Genomic DNA, 18,516 nt, shown 5'->3' on the forward strand with positions numbered 1-18,516 from the left:
AGCTCTCACAGTGGAGTTTCTTAACGGGCCTTTATGACTTAATGTATTTGTTTGCTCTTGGTTTTATTAAGATTCTTTATATTAAGAAACCCCCTAGTTAATTGAGGGGTAAAAGAAATAACATGATTTTGTTGGCAAAAATATGATTTATCAAAAAGTTCAGGAAAATGTTTCATCAAATGATAGAGACATGTCTCTCTAAGTTCTTCTCAAATGTTTTTGTTGATGTGGGATGGAGTGTATGCCTAAAAATAAGCTGAAAAATGGATGGAAATGTTGGAAATTTTAAATGTAAAGAGAAAAAATTGAATAATCCAGAATATCTCAGAATATTACCAAAAGGGTGATATTTCTCAGTTGGGAGGAAACTGAGTATGCAGAGCAGTAGGAAAGTGCTTCCCAAGATGAAGTATTTTCATTTCTAGTATTAGTGGGAATAATTAATGGAAGTGCTTAAAACAAAGGAAATAATGATTCCAGGTGTTAATAGAGCTAATCCGGAGGATTGTGTTAATTCTGGGTGTCCTAATATCTGGGGGTCTAGACCGGTTGGGAACATCTGTAGGATTCAGCACCTAGGATAGAGAATTTTTAAAGTATCATGAGATCAGAGTAGAGCAGCCTACAGTAGAGAGACATGGAGAGACAGGCACATAAAGCTAAATAGGTTCAAGTATTTTGGAAATGGTCATGTAAAAGTATTAACTGGCAGGCACTGGGATTACAACAGTGAATAACACAGGTATAATCTCTATTCCATTGGACATTGGGAGAAAAGGGAAAGGCAGGGAAACCAAGTTTCTGAAACTATGAAGAACACAAGCATGGGACTGAAAGAGAGACTAATAGAAGAACCTATTTTGGATACTGTGGACATGCAGAGAGTTGGGGAGAAGCACTCTGGGCAGTGAGAATAGAGTGTATGAAAGGGATGTTACACAGCTAGTACATTGGACTAGAGATTCTCTAAAGTCCTTAGAATTTAATTTTCTGTTTTTCATTGGTGGTCTTCACTAAAACCATAAGGAGGGTGCCTCTGATCACCCTGCTAGTAGGTAGCTATACAAGGACAAAAACCCAGATCTAATGTTCTGCTTCCGTGGGTCAGTTTTCATTGTCTGGTTTTAGATTAGCTTTTCTAGTGGGGTTCTAAAAATACTGTTAGGGCTGTGCAGTGTTGATGTAGAAAACAGAAACACTGGAAGAGAGAAGGAAACCACATACAAAGTAAAAACTCTCATTCCTGTGAGTTTTGTTGTTGTTGTTGTTATTGTTGCTCTTTCCTGGTACCATCATTATCCTTTCTTTTCTGGTCATTGACTTCTATTTTACCTCTTAGACCAGGGTCTCTTGCTCTAAAATAAGCAGCAAAGTTATCCCTAACTAAGATGAGGTTAGTAGCTATTTCTAATATGTGATATTGGTTGTGAAGATGGTTTTATACATGAATATTTGACCTTGGCTTTGTTTTACAGGAAGATGTTGGATCCAGGGTTGATGATGTGTTCCAAGCAAGCTATGTTTCTTAACCTTGTCTACAAATCTCTGAAAGCTGACATTGTGTTGCGCCGGGTGAAGGCTTTTGTGAAGAGGTTACTTCAAGTGACTTGTCAGCAGATGCCACCATTTATATGTGGAGCTTTATATCTTGTGTCTGAGATCCTTAAAGCAAAACCAGGTTTAAGAAGCCAACTAGATGATCATCCGGTATATTTTACAACTGCTTTTTAAGTTGAGTGGGTACTGAAATATATTGGTTGTTTTTGTTTTGTTTTTCTTTGCTTCAAATAATAATAACCTAGTTGTCTGAAGCATATGAGTTTGAGTTCTGTTATAGGACAAACCTAGATTTTAGTACCAGCTGTACAGTTTACAAGGTGGGCATGTAGCTCCAATCTTCTGCTCGGAATAAACTGTACTACACTAGAAGCTCTCAGGATTATAAAACTTAGTAGACTTCTTAAGTCTTCTTCCTTAACTGTGAAATGATAATAATAATAGTACCTACCTCATAGGGTTATTTACAAGTCAGAAGTTTACTTGAGGGCTAATTGTTTTCAAGTAATAGAGTCCCTAAGTCTCAGGGGTTCTTAGCTCAAAATTTAACTGTTATGTTTAGAAATAAAGATGTGATCTCCTCTCTTGTTGTAAATAGCATTGATGGCCATCATTTTACATTATAACAACTTTCACGTTTCACCAGAATTGCAATAAGTAAAACTACATCACATAATGGAGCACAAACTTTTCTGCAATTTCCAGTTGATTATGTAGATTTATGAACCATGCTTTTGTTAGGAGTCAGATGATGAAGAAAATTTTATTGATGCAAACGATGATGAAGATATGGAAAAATTCACTGATGCAGACAAAGAAACAGAGATGGTGAAAAAATTTGAGACAGAAGAAACTATTCCTGAAACTGATACAGAAACCAGAAAACCGGAGATTGCTTCCTGGGTGCACTTTGATAATTTGAAAGGTAAGTTTTTAAAATCTTTATTCTCTTGAATTTTAAACCAGGGAGTTTGTTTCTCTTTGGTTTTTTATTTTATTTTATTTACAAAATTTTATACCTTTTTTTTATTTATTTATTTGTCTTTTGAGATGGAGTCTCACTCTGTCACCCAGGCTGGAGTGCAGTGGCGCAGTATCAGCTCACTGAAACCTGCACCTCCCAGGTTCAAGCAGTTTTCCTGTCTCAGCCTCCCAAGAATCTGGGATTGCAGCCATGTTCCAACCCACCCAGCTAATTTTTGTATTTTCAGTAGAGATGGGGTTTCACCATGTTAGTCAGGATGGTCTCAAACTCCTGACCTCAGCTATATGCCCTTCTCAGCCTCCCAGAGTGCTGGGATTACAGGCGTGAGCCAACGTGCCCAGCCCACAGTTTCTTAAAGTAATGTTTTAGGGATAGAAAACTTTCTGTTCAAGATAGAAACTTTAAGTGGTTTCCTGTACACACACCAAACTAAATTAAAAGTATATTAATAGAATGTTAGAGTCAAAAGAAATCTTAGAAATGCAGCCTCTTCTTTTGAGGCTGTAAGAAACACTGGCCTTGAGGTTTGAGAAATGTGATGCCAGACCCATTTCTTCAACTTGCTTTGGGACTCATGGTCAAATTAATTCATCTCCAAATTTCAGTTTGTGAAGTACAAAAGAGAAGTCTGATAGCGGCCTGAAAAGTTTTTAGGAGAATCCGTCAGTTTCCCTGAAGACTAAACTGAGAGAGTAATTCTTTAGAAGGATAAAGAGCATGTGTGTTGTAAGATAGTTCCTAGTTTGTTCTGAAAATCTTTTGTTTTAAATTTTTTTAATCCTGAGTTTAAAAATATAAAGATAATGTCAGGCGTGTTCCAAGTGAAAATTTTTTCTGGGCATACTTTAATGACAAATATTTGGAGCACTCTAAAGCTCCAAAAGACTTTAGACCATCTTCAGACTATTTCCCTCTTAATGTTTATGACCTCTTTGACCCAAAAATGGGCACCTTTTGTTACCATTTGGAAATGGGAGATATTTGCGTTTTTTTTGTTTGGTTTTTGTTTTGTTTTATTTGGAGACCCCACCCAGGCCAGGCTCACTGCAGCCTCAAACTCCTGAACTCAAGCAATCCTCTCACCTCAGCATCCTAGGTAGCCAGGACTACAGACTCATACCACCAGGTCTGGCTAATTTTATTTTTTGTAGAGATGAGATCTCACTCTATTGCCCAGGATGGTCTCGAAGTCTTGGACTCAGGCAACCTTCCTACTTTGGCCTCCCAAAGTGCTGGGATTATAGGTATGAGCCATTGTGCCCAGCCAAGAAAGAAGTTTTGAAGGGAGCTTTTATTTACTTATTTTGAAGTCAGGCTCTTGCTCTGTCACCCAGGCTGGATCTCAATGATACAGTCTTGGTTCACTACAACTCCCGCATCCTGGACTCACATGATCCTGCCACCTCAGCCTCCCAAATAGCTGGGACTACAGGCACACACCACCACATCTGGCTAATTTTTTTGTTGTATTTTTTGTAAAAGACGGGGTTTCACAATTTTGCCCAGGCTGGTCTCGAACTCCTGGACTCAAATGATCCACCAGCCTCAGCCTCCCAAAGTGCTGTGATTTGCCCCTGGCCTTGAAGGGAGCTTTCAGTGGTTGGGTAAACATGTTCTTTGGTTTCTTCAGGAGCAGATGCTAGCTTGAGTACCAAGATAAATTCTTGAGGGAGCTCAGAGTTTTCAATATAGTTGCTTGGCTAATTAAGAGTATTAGAAATATCTGTCTGTTGAGAATATTAATGGCAGTGATTTTAGTGACATCTTGGGCTGGGAATAAAGCATTTGAGAAATCATATTTTTTTTTTGTTGTTCCTAGGTGGGAAACAGTTGAATAAATATGATCCATTCAGTAGAAACCCATTGTTCTGTGGAGCTGAAAATACAAGTCTTTGGGAACTCAAAAAGGTAAAATAATTTCAAATTGTCTTTTAATTCATTTGTGCTGTATATTTTTGCCCTTGTGGATATAATGCCTTAAAGTTTTTTTTTTATGATAATCATAAGTATTAATAAATATTAAAAGTCCACATTTAGGATACTGTGTGAGGTGTTCATTTTGTAGAAAATCTTAAATGTGCATCTAAAATAAGGATGTTATACATGGGTCATAAGTGTTGCTTTTTGTAGGTAGGTTATTGCATATAGAGTTGAGAAAGTGAATAAATTTTGCTTTATTCATTAGATATCTCTGAAAAGTTATATGATAAAATTTTTTTCAAATAAAGTTACTTTTTTAAATTCATAAGAGGAATTCATATTTCTTTTTTTTTTTTTTTTTTTTTTTTGAGACGAAGTCTCACTCTGTCACCCAGGCTGGAGTGCAGTGAGGTGATCTTGGGTCACTGCAACCTCCGCCTCCCAGGTTCAAGCGATTCTCTTGCCTCAGCCTCCTGAGTAGCTGGGATTACAGATGCGTGCCACCGCGCCCAGCTAATTTTTATATTTTTAGTAGAGACAGGGGCTTCAGCTTCTTGGCCAGGCTGGTCTTGAAGTCCTGACCTCATGATCCACTTGCCTTGGCCTCCCAAAGTGCTGGGATTACAGGCATGAGCCACCGCGCCCAGCCTAGGAATTCATATTTCTAATAACCTTTCTGTGACTTGAGTAAAGCCAGTAAGTGCTATTCTCAAAAGTGTGGCACAGGCCCCTAAGAGTTCTTAATACCTTTTTAGTGAGTCTGCCAGGTCACAGCTCTCTTCATAGTAATACCAGTCAGTACATTATTTGTTTTTGTTACTGTGTTGACAGTGGCACTGATATTATAAAAGAAATTATGGGTAAAACTGCTGCCACTTATCCTGAATAAAGACACAGTACCAAGCTGCATCAGTGGCCATTATATTCATCACTGCCATATACATGTAGTTTAAAAAAAGCCAGTATAACTAAAGAATGATGACAAAGGAAGAATTACTGATTTTAGTATTTTGACTTTATTTTTCGTTTTCTTTTTTGAGATGGAGTTTCGCTCTTGTTACCCAGGCTGGAGTGCAATGGCACGATCTCGGCTCACCGCAACCTCCACCTCCTGGGTTCAGGCAATTCTCCTCCCTCAGCCTCCTGAGTAGCTGTGTTTACAGGCATGCGCCACCATGCCCAGCTAATTTTTTGTATTTTTAGTAGAGACGGGGTTTCACCATGTTGACTACGATGGTCTCGATCTCTTGGCCTTGTGATCCACCCATCTCAGCCTCCCAAAGTGCTGGGATTACAGACGTGAGCCACCACACCCGGCCCAGTATCTTGACTTTAAAGTACATGTCTTTTTAGTGTTTCGTGTACATTTATAGCAAGTGTGCATAACATACTTCTGCTACCTACATGAAGTGTGAAGGTTGTCACATGTCTCAAGGACAAGTGTTTACCAGTTGTTGCAGGCTCATCTAGCTGCCCTTACATGAAAGACTGATGGACAAACTGGTTACTCAGGCTTAGGTATTTGGGAGACATTTTCTTGAAAATGAATGAAACAAAACAGTTGGCAGTATTCGTTGTCAGTAATAAAATTGAGAAATAAAGCTTTCAAGCAAAGATTAAAGTTTTAAAAATCTTGTAACCACAACCTTGAGCTTGACAGTTTTTCAATTCATAAAAACTTTACTGATGAAATCAGTGCTTCTAACAATGTGATTTTTGTGGTAAGGTATAAAGTAATGTGCCAACAATTGGAAGGACTGCATATGGTATTTTTTTAATAACCAATGCACAATGTTACAAATTCTTTTTTGTTTTTGTTTTTGTTTTTTTTTAACAGAGCCTTGCTCTCTCACCCACACTGGAGTGCAGTGGCACAATACAGGAGCATGTCACCATGCCCAGCTCACAGACAAGGTTTTGCTTTGTTGGCCAGGCTGGTCTCGAACTCCTGACCTCAGGTGATTACCTCAGCCTCCCAGAGTGCTGGGATTATAGGTGTGAGCCACCATGCCACTCAAATGTTAAAAATTCTTGAGTGGATAAACAATTGATTCAAAGTAGACCAAACAGTTTTAAGCAGCAAGTACCAAAAGCTAATTGAATATGATTTCAGATTCCATATTACAACTAATCCTTGGTTTTGGTATAGTACTGAAGAATAAAATTCACCATTATGTGAAAGACTATTTTCCACACGTGTAAGACCAGATTTTCTATGTATATTTCAACATGGAATACAGAAGCAGAAGAAAGAATCCACTATCTCTGTTAAGCCAGACATTAAAGAGATTTAAAAGCTGTGAAATAATGCTACTCACTATATATGTTGTTCTGAAGTATAAGTATTTCTCATAAACATGCTACTTATTAATATGTAGTGGCTTTTTTGTTATTTTTAATGAACCCGTAAGTATTTACAATCTTTATGTTTATTTTTATAACAAAGGTATCTATATATAACCCTGTTAAATATAAACTGGTGAAATTTTTAGTTTTTTAGTATATAAATGGTCCTGAGACCAAAATGTTTTGAGAAGCACTTTTCTAATGTATTGGCTTAAATTTCAGATTTTTGCATTTTCTTTTTATTGTTGAGATAGAGTCTCGCTCTGTCACCCAGGCTGGAGTGCAGTGGTGCCATCTCAGCTCACGGCAGCCTCAGCCTCCTGGGCCCAGGCAATCCTCCTCCCACTTTAGCCTCCTGAGTAGGTGGGACTGGTGTGCAGCATCACACCCTGGCTATTTTTGTACTTTTTGTAGACATAGCATTTCACCGTATTGCCCAGGCTGGTCTCAACTTCCGGGCTCAAGTGATCTGCCTGCCTGGGCCTCCCAAAGTTCTGGGATTGCAGGTGTGAGTCACCGCACCCAGCCAGATTTTCTTAAATAAGCTGTAAATGTATTAAGAGTCAACTTTAGAAATACTGATATTCACATTTTTCTTTTTAGTTATCTGTGCATTTTCATCCCTCTGTGGCCCTTTTTGCAAAGACCATCCTTCAGGTGAGTCTAAAATAGCAAAAGATGAGAAATAAGAAAAAAAATACATCATTTTAGATAATCAGTAATTGGTCATACAGTGTTTTCTCTACCAGAGAATCTTGCACATTTTACTGCTCATATAAAGGAACAGTGACTTGTTTAGTACAGAGCAGCAGATAATTTTTCCCACTCTGAGATGAATGGAAGCAATAAGACATTAGAAAGCCACAGCAGTTATTTATTGCATTCTATCTCCTCTCCTGGAGAAAGATTGCCTCCCTTTCTCATTTGCTGTGTTTGCCACTTCAGAGTTTGGTTCCTGATTAAACGGTTAGATGGCCAACATTATTAATATTATTAGTCTATCCATTGTATCAACAGTACATCCTAGAATATGTGTATATGTGTATCTGTGTGTTTAAGTAAAATGTGCATGAGAGATATTTGAAGAGTCATTTATTGTATATTTGTGTCTTCAGTACAATGTAATAGAAACTTACGTTTTTCTTCTTTTTTCTTATCTGGATGCACAGATATAATTTGAATTAAGTTTTTTAATCCCCCCTCCACTTTTCAGGGAAACTATATTCAGTACTCAGGAGACCCATTGCAGGATTTCACCTTAATGAGATTTTTGGATCGATTTGTATACCGAAATCCAAAGCCCCATAAAGGCAAAGGTATGCTTCTGTTTGGTGCATTATTTGGTTTTCATTTTCAATACATAATAAACATGAGCTTATAACTAGGTTTTGCATTATACTGTCATAATTTTACATTTCAGAAAACACAGAGAGTGTTGTGATGCAGCCGAAAAGAAAGCATTTTATTAAGGATATTCATCATCTTGCTGGTGAGTGTAAAACTTAGTTGAAACTGAAAAGACAATAGAAGACAAAAATGCATAAATTGTGTTATTCTTTGTTCTAATTTATGAGAATAAAACATGAGCACCAAAAGCATTATCCATCTTTTTTTTCCAAGAATAGGTATTCTTAAATCTACTGTCTCTGACTGGGCCTTTTTTAAAAAACTTTATTATAGCAAATTTGAAGCATACCCAAAGTAAACAAAATAGTATGATGAATCCTTCACTTACCATCACCGAGCTTCGATAGTTATAACCATTTTATTTTATCATCCATAGCTTCATCAACAACCCCTATGTGTATAATTATTATTGTTCACAATTAGACCATCTTAAAGCTCTAATATGAGGTTAGTAGCACAAAACCCACAGCGGGTTTTGTCACAGAGCATCATTTTAAACTTAGTTAATAACCTGCTTCTATATTCAGTAGCCATCTTCTGGATCTGAATCTGTTGTTCTATTCAGAGCAGACATTTCTTTGCATACCAGTCATCTCCCTTTTGTTCAGAAACCAGGGTTAAATAGACCTTTTAGATCATTTAATTTTGAATGACTTACTTCACAGAGGTCCAGAGATGTAAAAAGACTTAAACAAAGTTAGTAGGTTAGAATTAAAAGCCAAATCTCCTTTTACTCAGGATGAGTCAGAAAGTTTTATTCTGAAGAGGTAAAACTAATATCTTGCAGTTCCTTATTTCTCAGTTTTCCTCAGTATAAAGGAAAACTTGTTTACTTTTACTTTGTGTTTATTCCCAGAATGGCACACATTAATGGCAAGCTAGTCATTTTTTGAGCTGAAAATGACAAGTTTAAAGTGATGACTTATTAAAAGAACTCTTTGAATTTTTTATTTCTCTTGAAATGTGGGTCCTGGTTGCAATTGGAGAACAGTAGGAAAACACTGTTGTTCGCTGTAACTGCACTGATGGCTGCGTACCTTATGCTGTAGCCAGTGAAGTTTCAAATGTTGGGTCTTCTCCACACAGACTTTTTCAGAGATTGTCCCTTGCACTGCAGGGTCCCTTCTGTCTACCTTCCACACAATTTTGAAATTTTAGAATTACAGATATGCTGTATATAGTCTTAAGAGCTTAAGTAACATAAAGGGGATTGCTATATTAAGTTAAAATGTTTAAATTTATTTTTGTAGTGAACAGTAAGGAGTTCCTTGCAAAAGAAGAAAGCCAAATACCAGTAGATGAAGTGTTTTTCCACAGGTACAATACTTAATATTGTTTCATTTGGGGAAACTGCTAAAATTTAAATTTTTAGACTTCATAAAATGCTTCATTAACATCAGCATATTTTGAAAAGATCAACAAATATGTCTGTGTTTGTTAAGGAAATTTATAAATCAGTCATTTTGCTAATCTTAATATATCTTAGAAAAACTAAAGTAAATTTGGTAGTTTTGTTAATAATTTAGCATATAAATTGTGTTTTATGCTTTTGATTTTTTGGGATTTAGCCTTTACTTTCTTTTTATAATAGTTTTCTTTGTAGGCTTAAAATCTACCTTAGTTTAATATAGTGATAACTCATGGGTAATTTTTCCAAACCATAGCCATTAGAATAGATTCAGAAAAATTCAGTGCACTGCTATAGAAATAAGTCCTAAACCAACTAGTATTATTATCTAATGCCTTATTGGTAGTAAAGTACCTCTTATCTCATCTGGTTGACTGGTTAATTAGGTTTGATTTGGCTTGGGGTTTTTTTTGTTTTTTTTTGTTTTGTTTTTTGAGTCTTGCTCTGTCACCCAGGCTGGGGTGCAGTGGCACTACCTCAGCTAACTGTACCCTCTGCCTCCTGCGTTAAAGCGATTCTTCTGCCTCAACCTCCTGTGTAGCTGGGACTACAGGTGCGTGCCACCATGCCCAGATAATTTTTGTATTTTTAGTTGAGACGGTGTCACCATATTGGCCAGACTAGTCTCGAACTCCTTACCTCATAATCTGCCTACCTCAGCCTCCCAAAGTGCTGGGATTACAGGCGTGAACCACCACATGTGGCCTAATTAGGCTTTTTTAATCATTTAGAATGAATAATTCTGAGGGTTTGATTATATTTGTAAATGGCTAAGTTTTGCTGTATTCTAATATAACAGTTGGGCTGATAAAATATTATTCTTTGAAATGTAATTACACTTTACATTTCAAAAGTTTCCAGCTACTTTTTATTGAGTTAAACTATTTTTTTATATTACATACAAATTTCAGTCATTTATTTCCAACTGAGTATACTTAAGATTTTACAGTTGTAGTTTCCCACTGTTCATAGGTGCTTTGATTATAGTAAGATTAGACCTTTAATAAAACTGTCAAATATATAACATGAATATTATTTTAGGTATTATAAAAAAGTTGCTGTTAAAGAGAAACAAAAACGGAATGAAGATGAAGAAAGTATAGAAGACGTGGATGATGAGGAATTTGAAAAGCTGATTGGTAATTTGTTTTGTTGACTCTTTGTAAAATAATCTACTATTTGTTAATAGACCATGGAACATTAATGGGAAAAGTGGCCTTAGTTTTAAAAAATAATTTAGCTAAGAATATGCAAATCACAATGGAAGAATAAGAAATATTTGGGACCAGGCACTGTGGTTTATGCCTGTAATCCCAGCACTTTGGGAGGCCAAGGCGGCCAGATCATTTGCGGTCAGGACTTTGAGACCAGCCTGGCCAACATGGGGAAACCCTGTGTCTCTACTGAAAATACAAGAAAATGAGCCAGGTGTGGTGGTGTGCACCTGTATTCCCAGCTACTCAGAAGCAGAGGCATGAGAATCGCTTGAACCCAGGAGGCATGTGCCACTGTCCTCTAGCCTACGTGACAGAGACCCTGTCTCAAAAACAGAAATATTTTGATGACATACAGCAATTCACCCATTTTTGCCCCAGAAAAATAGATGATTGTGCTTTGCATAGTCCATATATGAAAAAATTTGTTTGCTTGAATATATTCATTGTTACAACCAAATCTCGTGAAATAGAAATCCTTTTTACCATTCATAATCTATATTATAGCATATCAGTAATAATTGATAGCAATAGTCTACTATTTCATCTTTTTTATGTTTAATCTATAAAGCTAGAGAAATTTTGATTGAAACTTAATAGACTTAAACAAAAATCATGGTAAATTGGAAAGGCTTACACTGATTTCACATGTTACATACTTTTTCGTTGTTTTTTGGGTTTGTTTTATTTTTGTTTTTTGTTTTGAGACAGGGTCTCTCTGTCTCCCAGGCTGGAGTGCAGTGGCACAATCAAGACCCATTGCAGCACTGCAACGTATACCTTGTGGGCTCAGGCGATCTTCCTGCCTCAGCCCCACAGGTAGCTGGGACTACAGGTACATGCCATGATGCCCAGCTAGTTTGTTTTTGTTGTTGATGCTGTTGTTGTTTTAATAGAGATGGATCTTGCTGTGTTGCTCAGGCTGGTGAACACTCCACTTCAGCCGCCCAAAGTGCTGGGATTACAAGCATGAGATGTTACATATTGTATCACACCTATGAAAAATGAGCACTTAAGTAGTTCTAATAGAGTAAAAAGGACTACAGTTGCTAAATATCATTTTATTTGATATTCATCCTCGTTCCATAAAAGAACTGTAGAAAGAGCCAAAATTAACCAGCTCCTTTTTTAGTTTTGGTATTTAACTAAGATCAGTATTTCACAGGTTTATACACATTAGTAAGACACACCAGCAACAGTCATGTTTATATTGTTTTGATGTTTACTTGTGATAAACAGCAGAATCATGACTGTCAGAATAATTGATTCAGATATTAAGATGTATGTCAAGCTTGTCACTCTTTGTTGTATCTCACAATTTCTGTATTCTCTGGCAGACACATTTGAAGATGATAACTGTTTCAGCTCTGGAAAGGATGATATGGATTTTGCTGGGTAACATACTTCTGTCTTCTCCTTCCTGTTTTTCTAGCATTTTCCAAATTGTTGTCTCTTAGAACAGTAGACCATAGAACTATGTGACATAAAGGGGAAATATATTCAAATAAGTTTGGGAAGTAGTTACAGTATTTTCATCTTGGACCTTTATAATGCACATTATTATTTACTCTGAGCAGTCTGCAAAGCTTTCTCCTTCTAAGTCATTTAATAGCCTAGTGCCCTGGTAGTCAGCAAAACACTACTTTAGAAAATACTTTTGTATTACAAGTTGTGTGGTTTTTTTCCAGCAATGTAAAAAAGAGAATAAAAAGAGCTAAGGGTAACACAGCAGATGAAGATTCAGAAGGTGGTGATGATGAACTTGATAACCTGGACGAAGATGAAGTTTCTTTAGGAAGTATGGATGATGAAGAATTTGCTGAAGTTGATGGAGATGGAGGAACATTCATGGATGTGTTAGATGATGAAAGTGAGAGCGTTCCAGGTAAGCATTTTTTAAAATCAGACATAAACTGTATCTTCCTTACTTCCTCAGCCTTAGGTTAGTTTTTCTGCCAAAGGTTTTTAACATAGCCCTGTATTCAAATTAATACTCATGTCAGCCAGAAATTTAAATAGAACCTTTTCCCTTCTCATTTGGAGCTGAAGCGTTTTTATTTTTTGTTGCATGTGTTTTCTTTTAAGCAGCTTTTTGAATTTCACTTTAACCAACAACTAGCTCTGTATAATACATGTTGAGCTGAAATGCTGCCATTTTTTTTATCGTAACTAGCAGTTTATAAAAGTTAGTCAGTATTCCATCACTTCATCCCAGCATAGATGAAGGTGAATATTTTATCTTGTAAATTAGCAAGGAACACCCAAAATTGTTCTGGACGGTTGTCTGACCTTTCTGTCCTTTCACATACCTTCAGCATGCACATGCCTGCCCAGCATTCTTCCACTTATTCTGAACCACAGCAGAAGTTGCTTGTTTTAAGGGGTTTTATATTATTTGATCTTATTAATGAAGCTATTTAGAAAATTTTCTACTTGCATAAAATATTAGGACTATGCCAATTATTCTTAAAGTCTTGCTCTCACTCTATCCTCAAAGCCTATGCTGGTGGAATTACAAAAGCCACATGGAATAACAATATCATGCCTTACCCTCAGAATAAAGATTTTAGCATATCTTGGAGTAATATTTTCCAATCCTATTGTTTTTAAATTGCTTAAAAGCAAATTTTTTCAAATAACAGAACTTGAAGTCCACTCCAAAGTCAATACTAAGAGAAGCAAGAGAAAAAGTACAGATGATTTTGACTTTGCTGACTCATTTCAAGGTAAGAAAATGCATTTAATATCTTTTAAAAGCATTGTCCATGTGAAAGGTGTCATTATAATTTTGGGAAATGAACTCTCCTAAATTTGGTTAATAAAATTCAGGGTGAGGGAGGTTGTTTTTAAGAAAGATGTTAAGTGGAAATTATTTTCCACACTAAACGCTGGATTTTGTCAGATGCTTTTTCTGTGTCTATTGAGATAGTCATATGATTTTTGTTTTTAATTGTTTATGTGGTGTATCACATTTATTGACTTGCATATGTTAAACCAGCCCTGCACCCCTGGCATGAAACCCACCTGATCATGGTGTATTATCTTTTTGATATGCTGTTGGATTTGGTTAGTTAGTATTTTGTTGAGGATTTTTGCATCTCTGTTTCTGTATCTTTTAAGAGGAGCATTCAGGCCATCTGTTCATCTGGAAATATTGGTCGGTAGTTTTCTTTTTTCATTATGTCATTTCCTGGTTTTGGAATTAGGGTGATACTGGCTTCATTGAATGATTTAGGGAGGATTCCCTGCTTACCTGTCTTTTGGAATAGTTTCAGTAGGATTGGTACCAATTCTTCTTTGGTGTCTGATAGAGTTCAGCTGTGAATCTATCTGGTCCTAGACTTTTGGTTTGTTGGCAATTTTTTTATTGCTGTTTCAATCATGCTATTTGTTATTGGTCTGTTCAGTTTCTGTTTCTTTCTGGTTTAAACTAGAAGGTTGGAGATTTCTAGGAATTTATCCGTTTTTCTCTAGGTTTTCTAGTTTGTGTGCATAAATGTGTTCATAGTAGCCTTGAACGATCGTTTGTATTTCTTTGGTGTCAGTTGTAGTATTTCCCATTTCATTTCTAATTGAGCTTATTCAGTTCTTCTCTCCTTTTTCTGGTTAATCTCGCTAATGGTATATTGATTTTATTTTTCCACAGAACCAGCTTTTAGTTTCATTTATCTTTTGTAGGGTTTGTTTCAGTTTTATTCAGCTCTGCTCTGGTCTTTGTTATTTCTTTTATTCTGCTGGGTTTGATTTGTTCTTGTTTCTCTAGTTTCTTGGGGTGTGTTCTTTCAGACTTTCTGATGTAGACATTTAATGCTATGAACTTACTAAGAGTAGTGCCACTTTTGCTGTATCCCAGAGGTTTTGATAGGTTGTATCACTATTGTTCAGTTCAAAAAAATCTTTTAATTTCCATCTTGATTTCATTGTTGATGCAAAGATCATTCAAGAGCAGATTATTAAATTTCCATGTATTTATTTGTATACAGTTTTGAGGGTTCCTTTTGAAGTTAATTTCCAATTTTATTCCACTGTGATGTGAGAGAGATGGTAACAATTTCAGTTTTCTTTTTTCTTTTTTTTTTTTTGAGATGGAGTTTCGCTCTTGTTGCCCAGGCTACAGTGCAATGGCACATTCTCGGCTCACTGCAACCTCCGCCTCCTGGGTTCAAATGATTCTCCTGTCTCAGCCTCCCAAGTAGCTGGGATTACAGGCATGTGCCACCATGCCTGGCTAATTTTTTTTGTATTTAGTAGAGATGGGGTTTCACCATGTTGGCCAGGATGGTCTCGATCTCTTGACCTCACCCGCCTCAGCCTCCCAAAGTGCTGGGATTACAGGTGTGAGCCACCACACCCGGCCTCCAATTTCAGTTTTCTTAAGTTTATTGAGACTTGTTTTGTGGCCTACCATATGGTCTATCCTTGAGAATGCTTCATGTGCTGATGAAAAGAATGTATATTCTGCAGTTGTTGGGTAGAATGTTCTGTAGGTATCTGTTAAGACCCTTTGTTCTAGGATACAGTTTAAGTCTGTTGTTTCTTTGTTGACTTTCTGTCTTAATGACCTGACTAGTGCAGTCAGTGGAGTATTGAAGTCTCCCACTATTACTGTGTTGCCATCTATCTAACTTCTTAGGTCTAGTAGTAATGGTTTTATTCATTTGGGAGTTCTGGTGGTAGATGCATATATGTTTAGGATTGTGATATTTCTTGTTGGATTAATTGTTTTACTATTATATAATGTTCCTCTGTCTTTTTTTAACTATTGTTGCTTTAATGTCTGTTTTGTCTGTTATAAGAATAGCTACTCCTGCTTGCTTTTGGTTTCCATTTGCACGGACTATCTTTTTCCACCCCTTTACCTTAAGTTTATGTGAGTCCTTATTGTCAGGTGGAGTCTCTTGAACACTGCAGATACTTGGTTGGTGAATTTTTATCCATTCTGACATTCCGTATCTTTTAAGAGGAGCATTTAGGCCATTTACATCCAATGTTAGTATTGAGATGTGAGGTACTGTTCTATTCATCATGCTAGTTATTGCTTGAATACTTTTGTTTTGTTTTGTTTATTTGTTTTTCATTGTGTTATTGTTTTATAGGCCCTGTAAGATTTATGCTTTAAGGAGGTTCTATTTTGCTGTACTTCAATGTTTCATTTCAACATTTAGAATTCCTAGGCCGGGTGTGGTGGCTCACACCTGTAATCCCAGCACTTTGGGAGGCCCAGCGGGCATCACCTGAGGTCAGGAGTTCAGACTAGCCTGGCAATCATGGCAAAACCCCATCTCTAAAAAAATACAAAAATTAGCCAGCCGTCGTGGCAAGTGCCTGTAATCCCAGCTACTCAGAGGCACAAAAATCACTTGAACTCATTAGACAGAGGTTGCAGTGAGCCAAGATCACACCATTGTACTCCTGCCTGGGCAACAGAGTGAGACTCCATCTCAAATGAAAAAAAAATTTAGAACTCCTTTCAGCATTTCTTATAGTGCTTGCTTGGTAGTGGCAAATTCTCTCAGCATTTGTTTGTCTGAAAAAGACATCTCTCCTTCATTTATGAAGCTTAGTTTTGTTGATACCAAATTCTTGGCTGATAATTATTTTGTTTAAGGAAGCTAAAAATACGGCCCCAATTCCCTCTGGCTTGTATAGTTTCTGCTGAGAAATTGTTGTTAATCTGATAGGTTTTCCTTTATAGGTTACCTGATGCTTCTGCCTCACAGCTTTCAAGATTCTTTTCTTCATCCTGACTGTAGATAAACTGATGACTCTGCCTACGTGATGTTCTTTTCATGATGAATTTCCCGGGTGTTTTAATTTAGATTGGTTTTCACCTTTCTCGCGTACTTCCTTGAGTAGCTTAATCAACCTGAATTCTTTATCTGGCAATTCAGAGAGTTCTTCCTGGTTTGGATCCATTGCTGGAGAGTTAGTGTGATCTCTTGGAGGTGTTATAGAATCTTGTTTTGTCACATTACTAGAATTACTTTTCTGGTTCCTTCTCATTTGGGTAGACTGTTTCACTGGAAAGATCTGGAACTCAAGGGCTGCTGTTCAGATTCTTTTTTCCCATAGGGTGATCCCTTATTATGTTATTCTCCCCCTCCCCCTAGGGACAGGGCTTCCTGAGAGCCAGTCTGCAGTGATTATTATTGCCCTTCTGGGTCTAGCCACCCAGTAGGGCTACCATGCTCCATGCTGGTGCTGGGGAATGTCTGTAAAGAGTCCTGTTACGTCTTCAGGCCTCCTCCCAGCCATGGATACCAGTACCTGCTCTGGTGGAGGTAGCAGGGCAGTAAAGTGGACTCTGTGTGAGTCCTTGGTTGTAGTTTTGTTTAGTGCACTGGTTTTCTCAAATGCTGGTTTTGCTAGCAGTGAAGTTGTGATGTGGAGAGACTCAGGACCTCTGGTTAGTCAGGGTGTTGCAGGCTGTGGAATTAACTGTTTCTCCTTCTTTGGCGCAGGGTTGTTCTGTTATTATTTGCTGTGATGACTTGAGTTGGTTGGACTCCAGGCAGGAGGTGGTGCTTTCAAGAGACAACCAGCTGCCATAGTAAATTGCCCTACCTTGGCCTGGATAAGTACTCAGGGTTTCTCAGGTGATGGGCAGGGTCATAGAGCTCCTAAGAGTTTGTCTTTTGTTTTCAGAGTTTTTTGGCTGTCTGTGGAGTTTGTAGTGGCAGGCCACTTCTTTCAAAGAGTCTATGAATTCTTCCAATTTTCCTGGTATGTTCCTGTTGTGGTTCTTGGAGCAAAAGTTCACAGTGTGAGTCTCCACACGCTGTTCTGTCCATCCATGTTGGAGCTGCTCATTAGTCCTGTCTCCTATCTGACATTTTCCTCCCCAGCACAGCAGACCAACATGTTTGCCTCTTCTCTGTTTTGTTCTCTCCAGGGCCCCAACAGTTTGGATGGTGCCCACTCACATTTGAATGTAGAGCTTCCTTACCTAGTCCAGAGATTCACATGCTAATCTCTGCTCATTCATTTTTAAACCATTCAATTATAAAAGCCTTGGATTTTTCAGACACCTGTTACCTTTTTCCCTGTCTCAACCATTATTCTTTGCCATTTAACCCTTGCAATAATCCATGCTCTTTTATTAACTTTATTTTCCCTTAAGATCTGCCATTTTGCTGCCAGGAAAAAACAATTCTAATGTCAAAAACATTTTACACGAAAGGATATGAACTTTTCTTTCTAAAGTGATCTTACAAGATTATGCTTCACAGTGTAACACAAGGTGCTGATAAAAAGAAAAAAGTGCTATATCAGGTGATAGTCTTAAAAGTTTTAAAAAGTTTCATTTACATATTGGTGGGAGTCTCAGAGATTCATGCCTACAAAACTTTATCAGCTCTTTCAGATACTGCTGTCAATTTCATAGTCCCCTAATAACTAGATGAATTAACTAGATACATATTTAAATTATAATCTGAAAATTATATCTTCAGATTTTGTCTTCCCTTGAGTTATCTAAGATCATATTTTAATATTACCGTAAGATGAGATATAAGGCAGTTTTTCTCAAGATCATCCCTCAGAAAAGAAGTGTTGCTTTACCTCAAGTCCTACTGAGCCTATGATTAAGATACTGGTAAAAGGAATTTGAGGAGAAGAAAAAAATTATTTTAATGTTAAAAAAAAGATGCTCTCTCAGCTTGTTTCAAATAATAAAATAC

At 37.1% G+C, this 18,516-nt stretch overlaps 1 protein-coding gene across 2 annotated transcripts in view; it reads left to right on the forward strand.

Moving 5' to 3' along the window:
- Positions 1 to 18,516, forward strand: part of CEBPZ (CCAAT enhancer binding protein zeta) — a 38,116-nt gene that overhangs the window by 9,594 nt on the left and 10,006 nt on the right. For both annotated transcript variants that reach the window (XM_054245043.2, XM_002757854.5), the window contains exons 3-13: positions 1,476 to 1,707; positions 2,299 to 2,482; positions 4,362 to 4,450; positions 7,412 to 7,465; positions 8,022 to 8,124; positions 8,229 to 8,297; positions 9,466 to 9,532; positions 10,665 to 10,762; positions 12,175 to 12,232; positions 12,526 to 12,722; positions 13,480 to 13,563. In XM_054245043.2, the coding sequence (XP_054101018.1) occupies positions 1,476 to 1,707; positions 2,299 to 2,482; positions 4,362 to 4,450; positions 7,412 to 7,465; positions 8,022 to 8,124; positions 8,229 to 8,297; positions 9,466 to 9,532; positions 10,665 to 10,762; positions 12,175 to 12,232; positions 12,526 to 12,722; positions 13,480 to 13,563 (1,235 nt within the window). The remainder of the gene's footprint in view (positions 1 to 1,475; positions 1,708 to 2,298; positions 2,483 to 4,361; positions 4,451 to 7,411; positions 7,466 to 8,021; positions 8,125 to 8,228; positions 8,298 to 9,465; positions 9,533 to 10,664; positions 10,763 to 12,174; positions 12,233 to 12,525; positions 12,723 to 13,479; positions 13,564 to 18,516) is intronic.

The sequence above is a fragment of the Callithrix jacchus genome, chromosome 14 (assembly GCF_049354715.1).
Source record: "Callithrix jacchus isolate 240 chromosome 14, calJac240_pri, whole genome shotgun sequence".
NCBI lineage: Eukaryota > Metazoa > Chordata > Mammalia > Primates > Cebidae > Callithrix > Callithrix jacchus.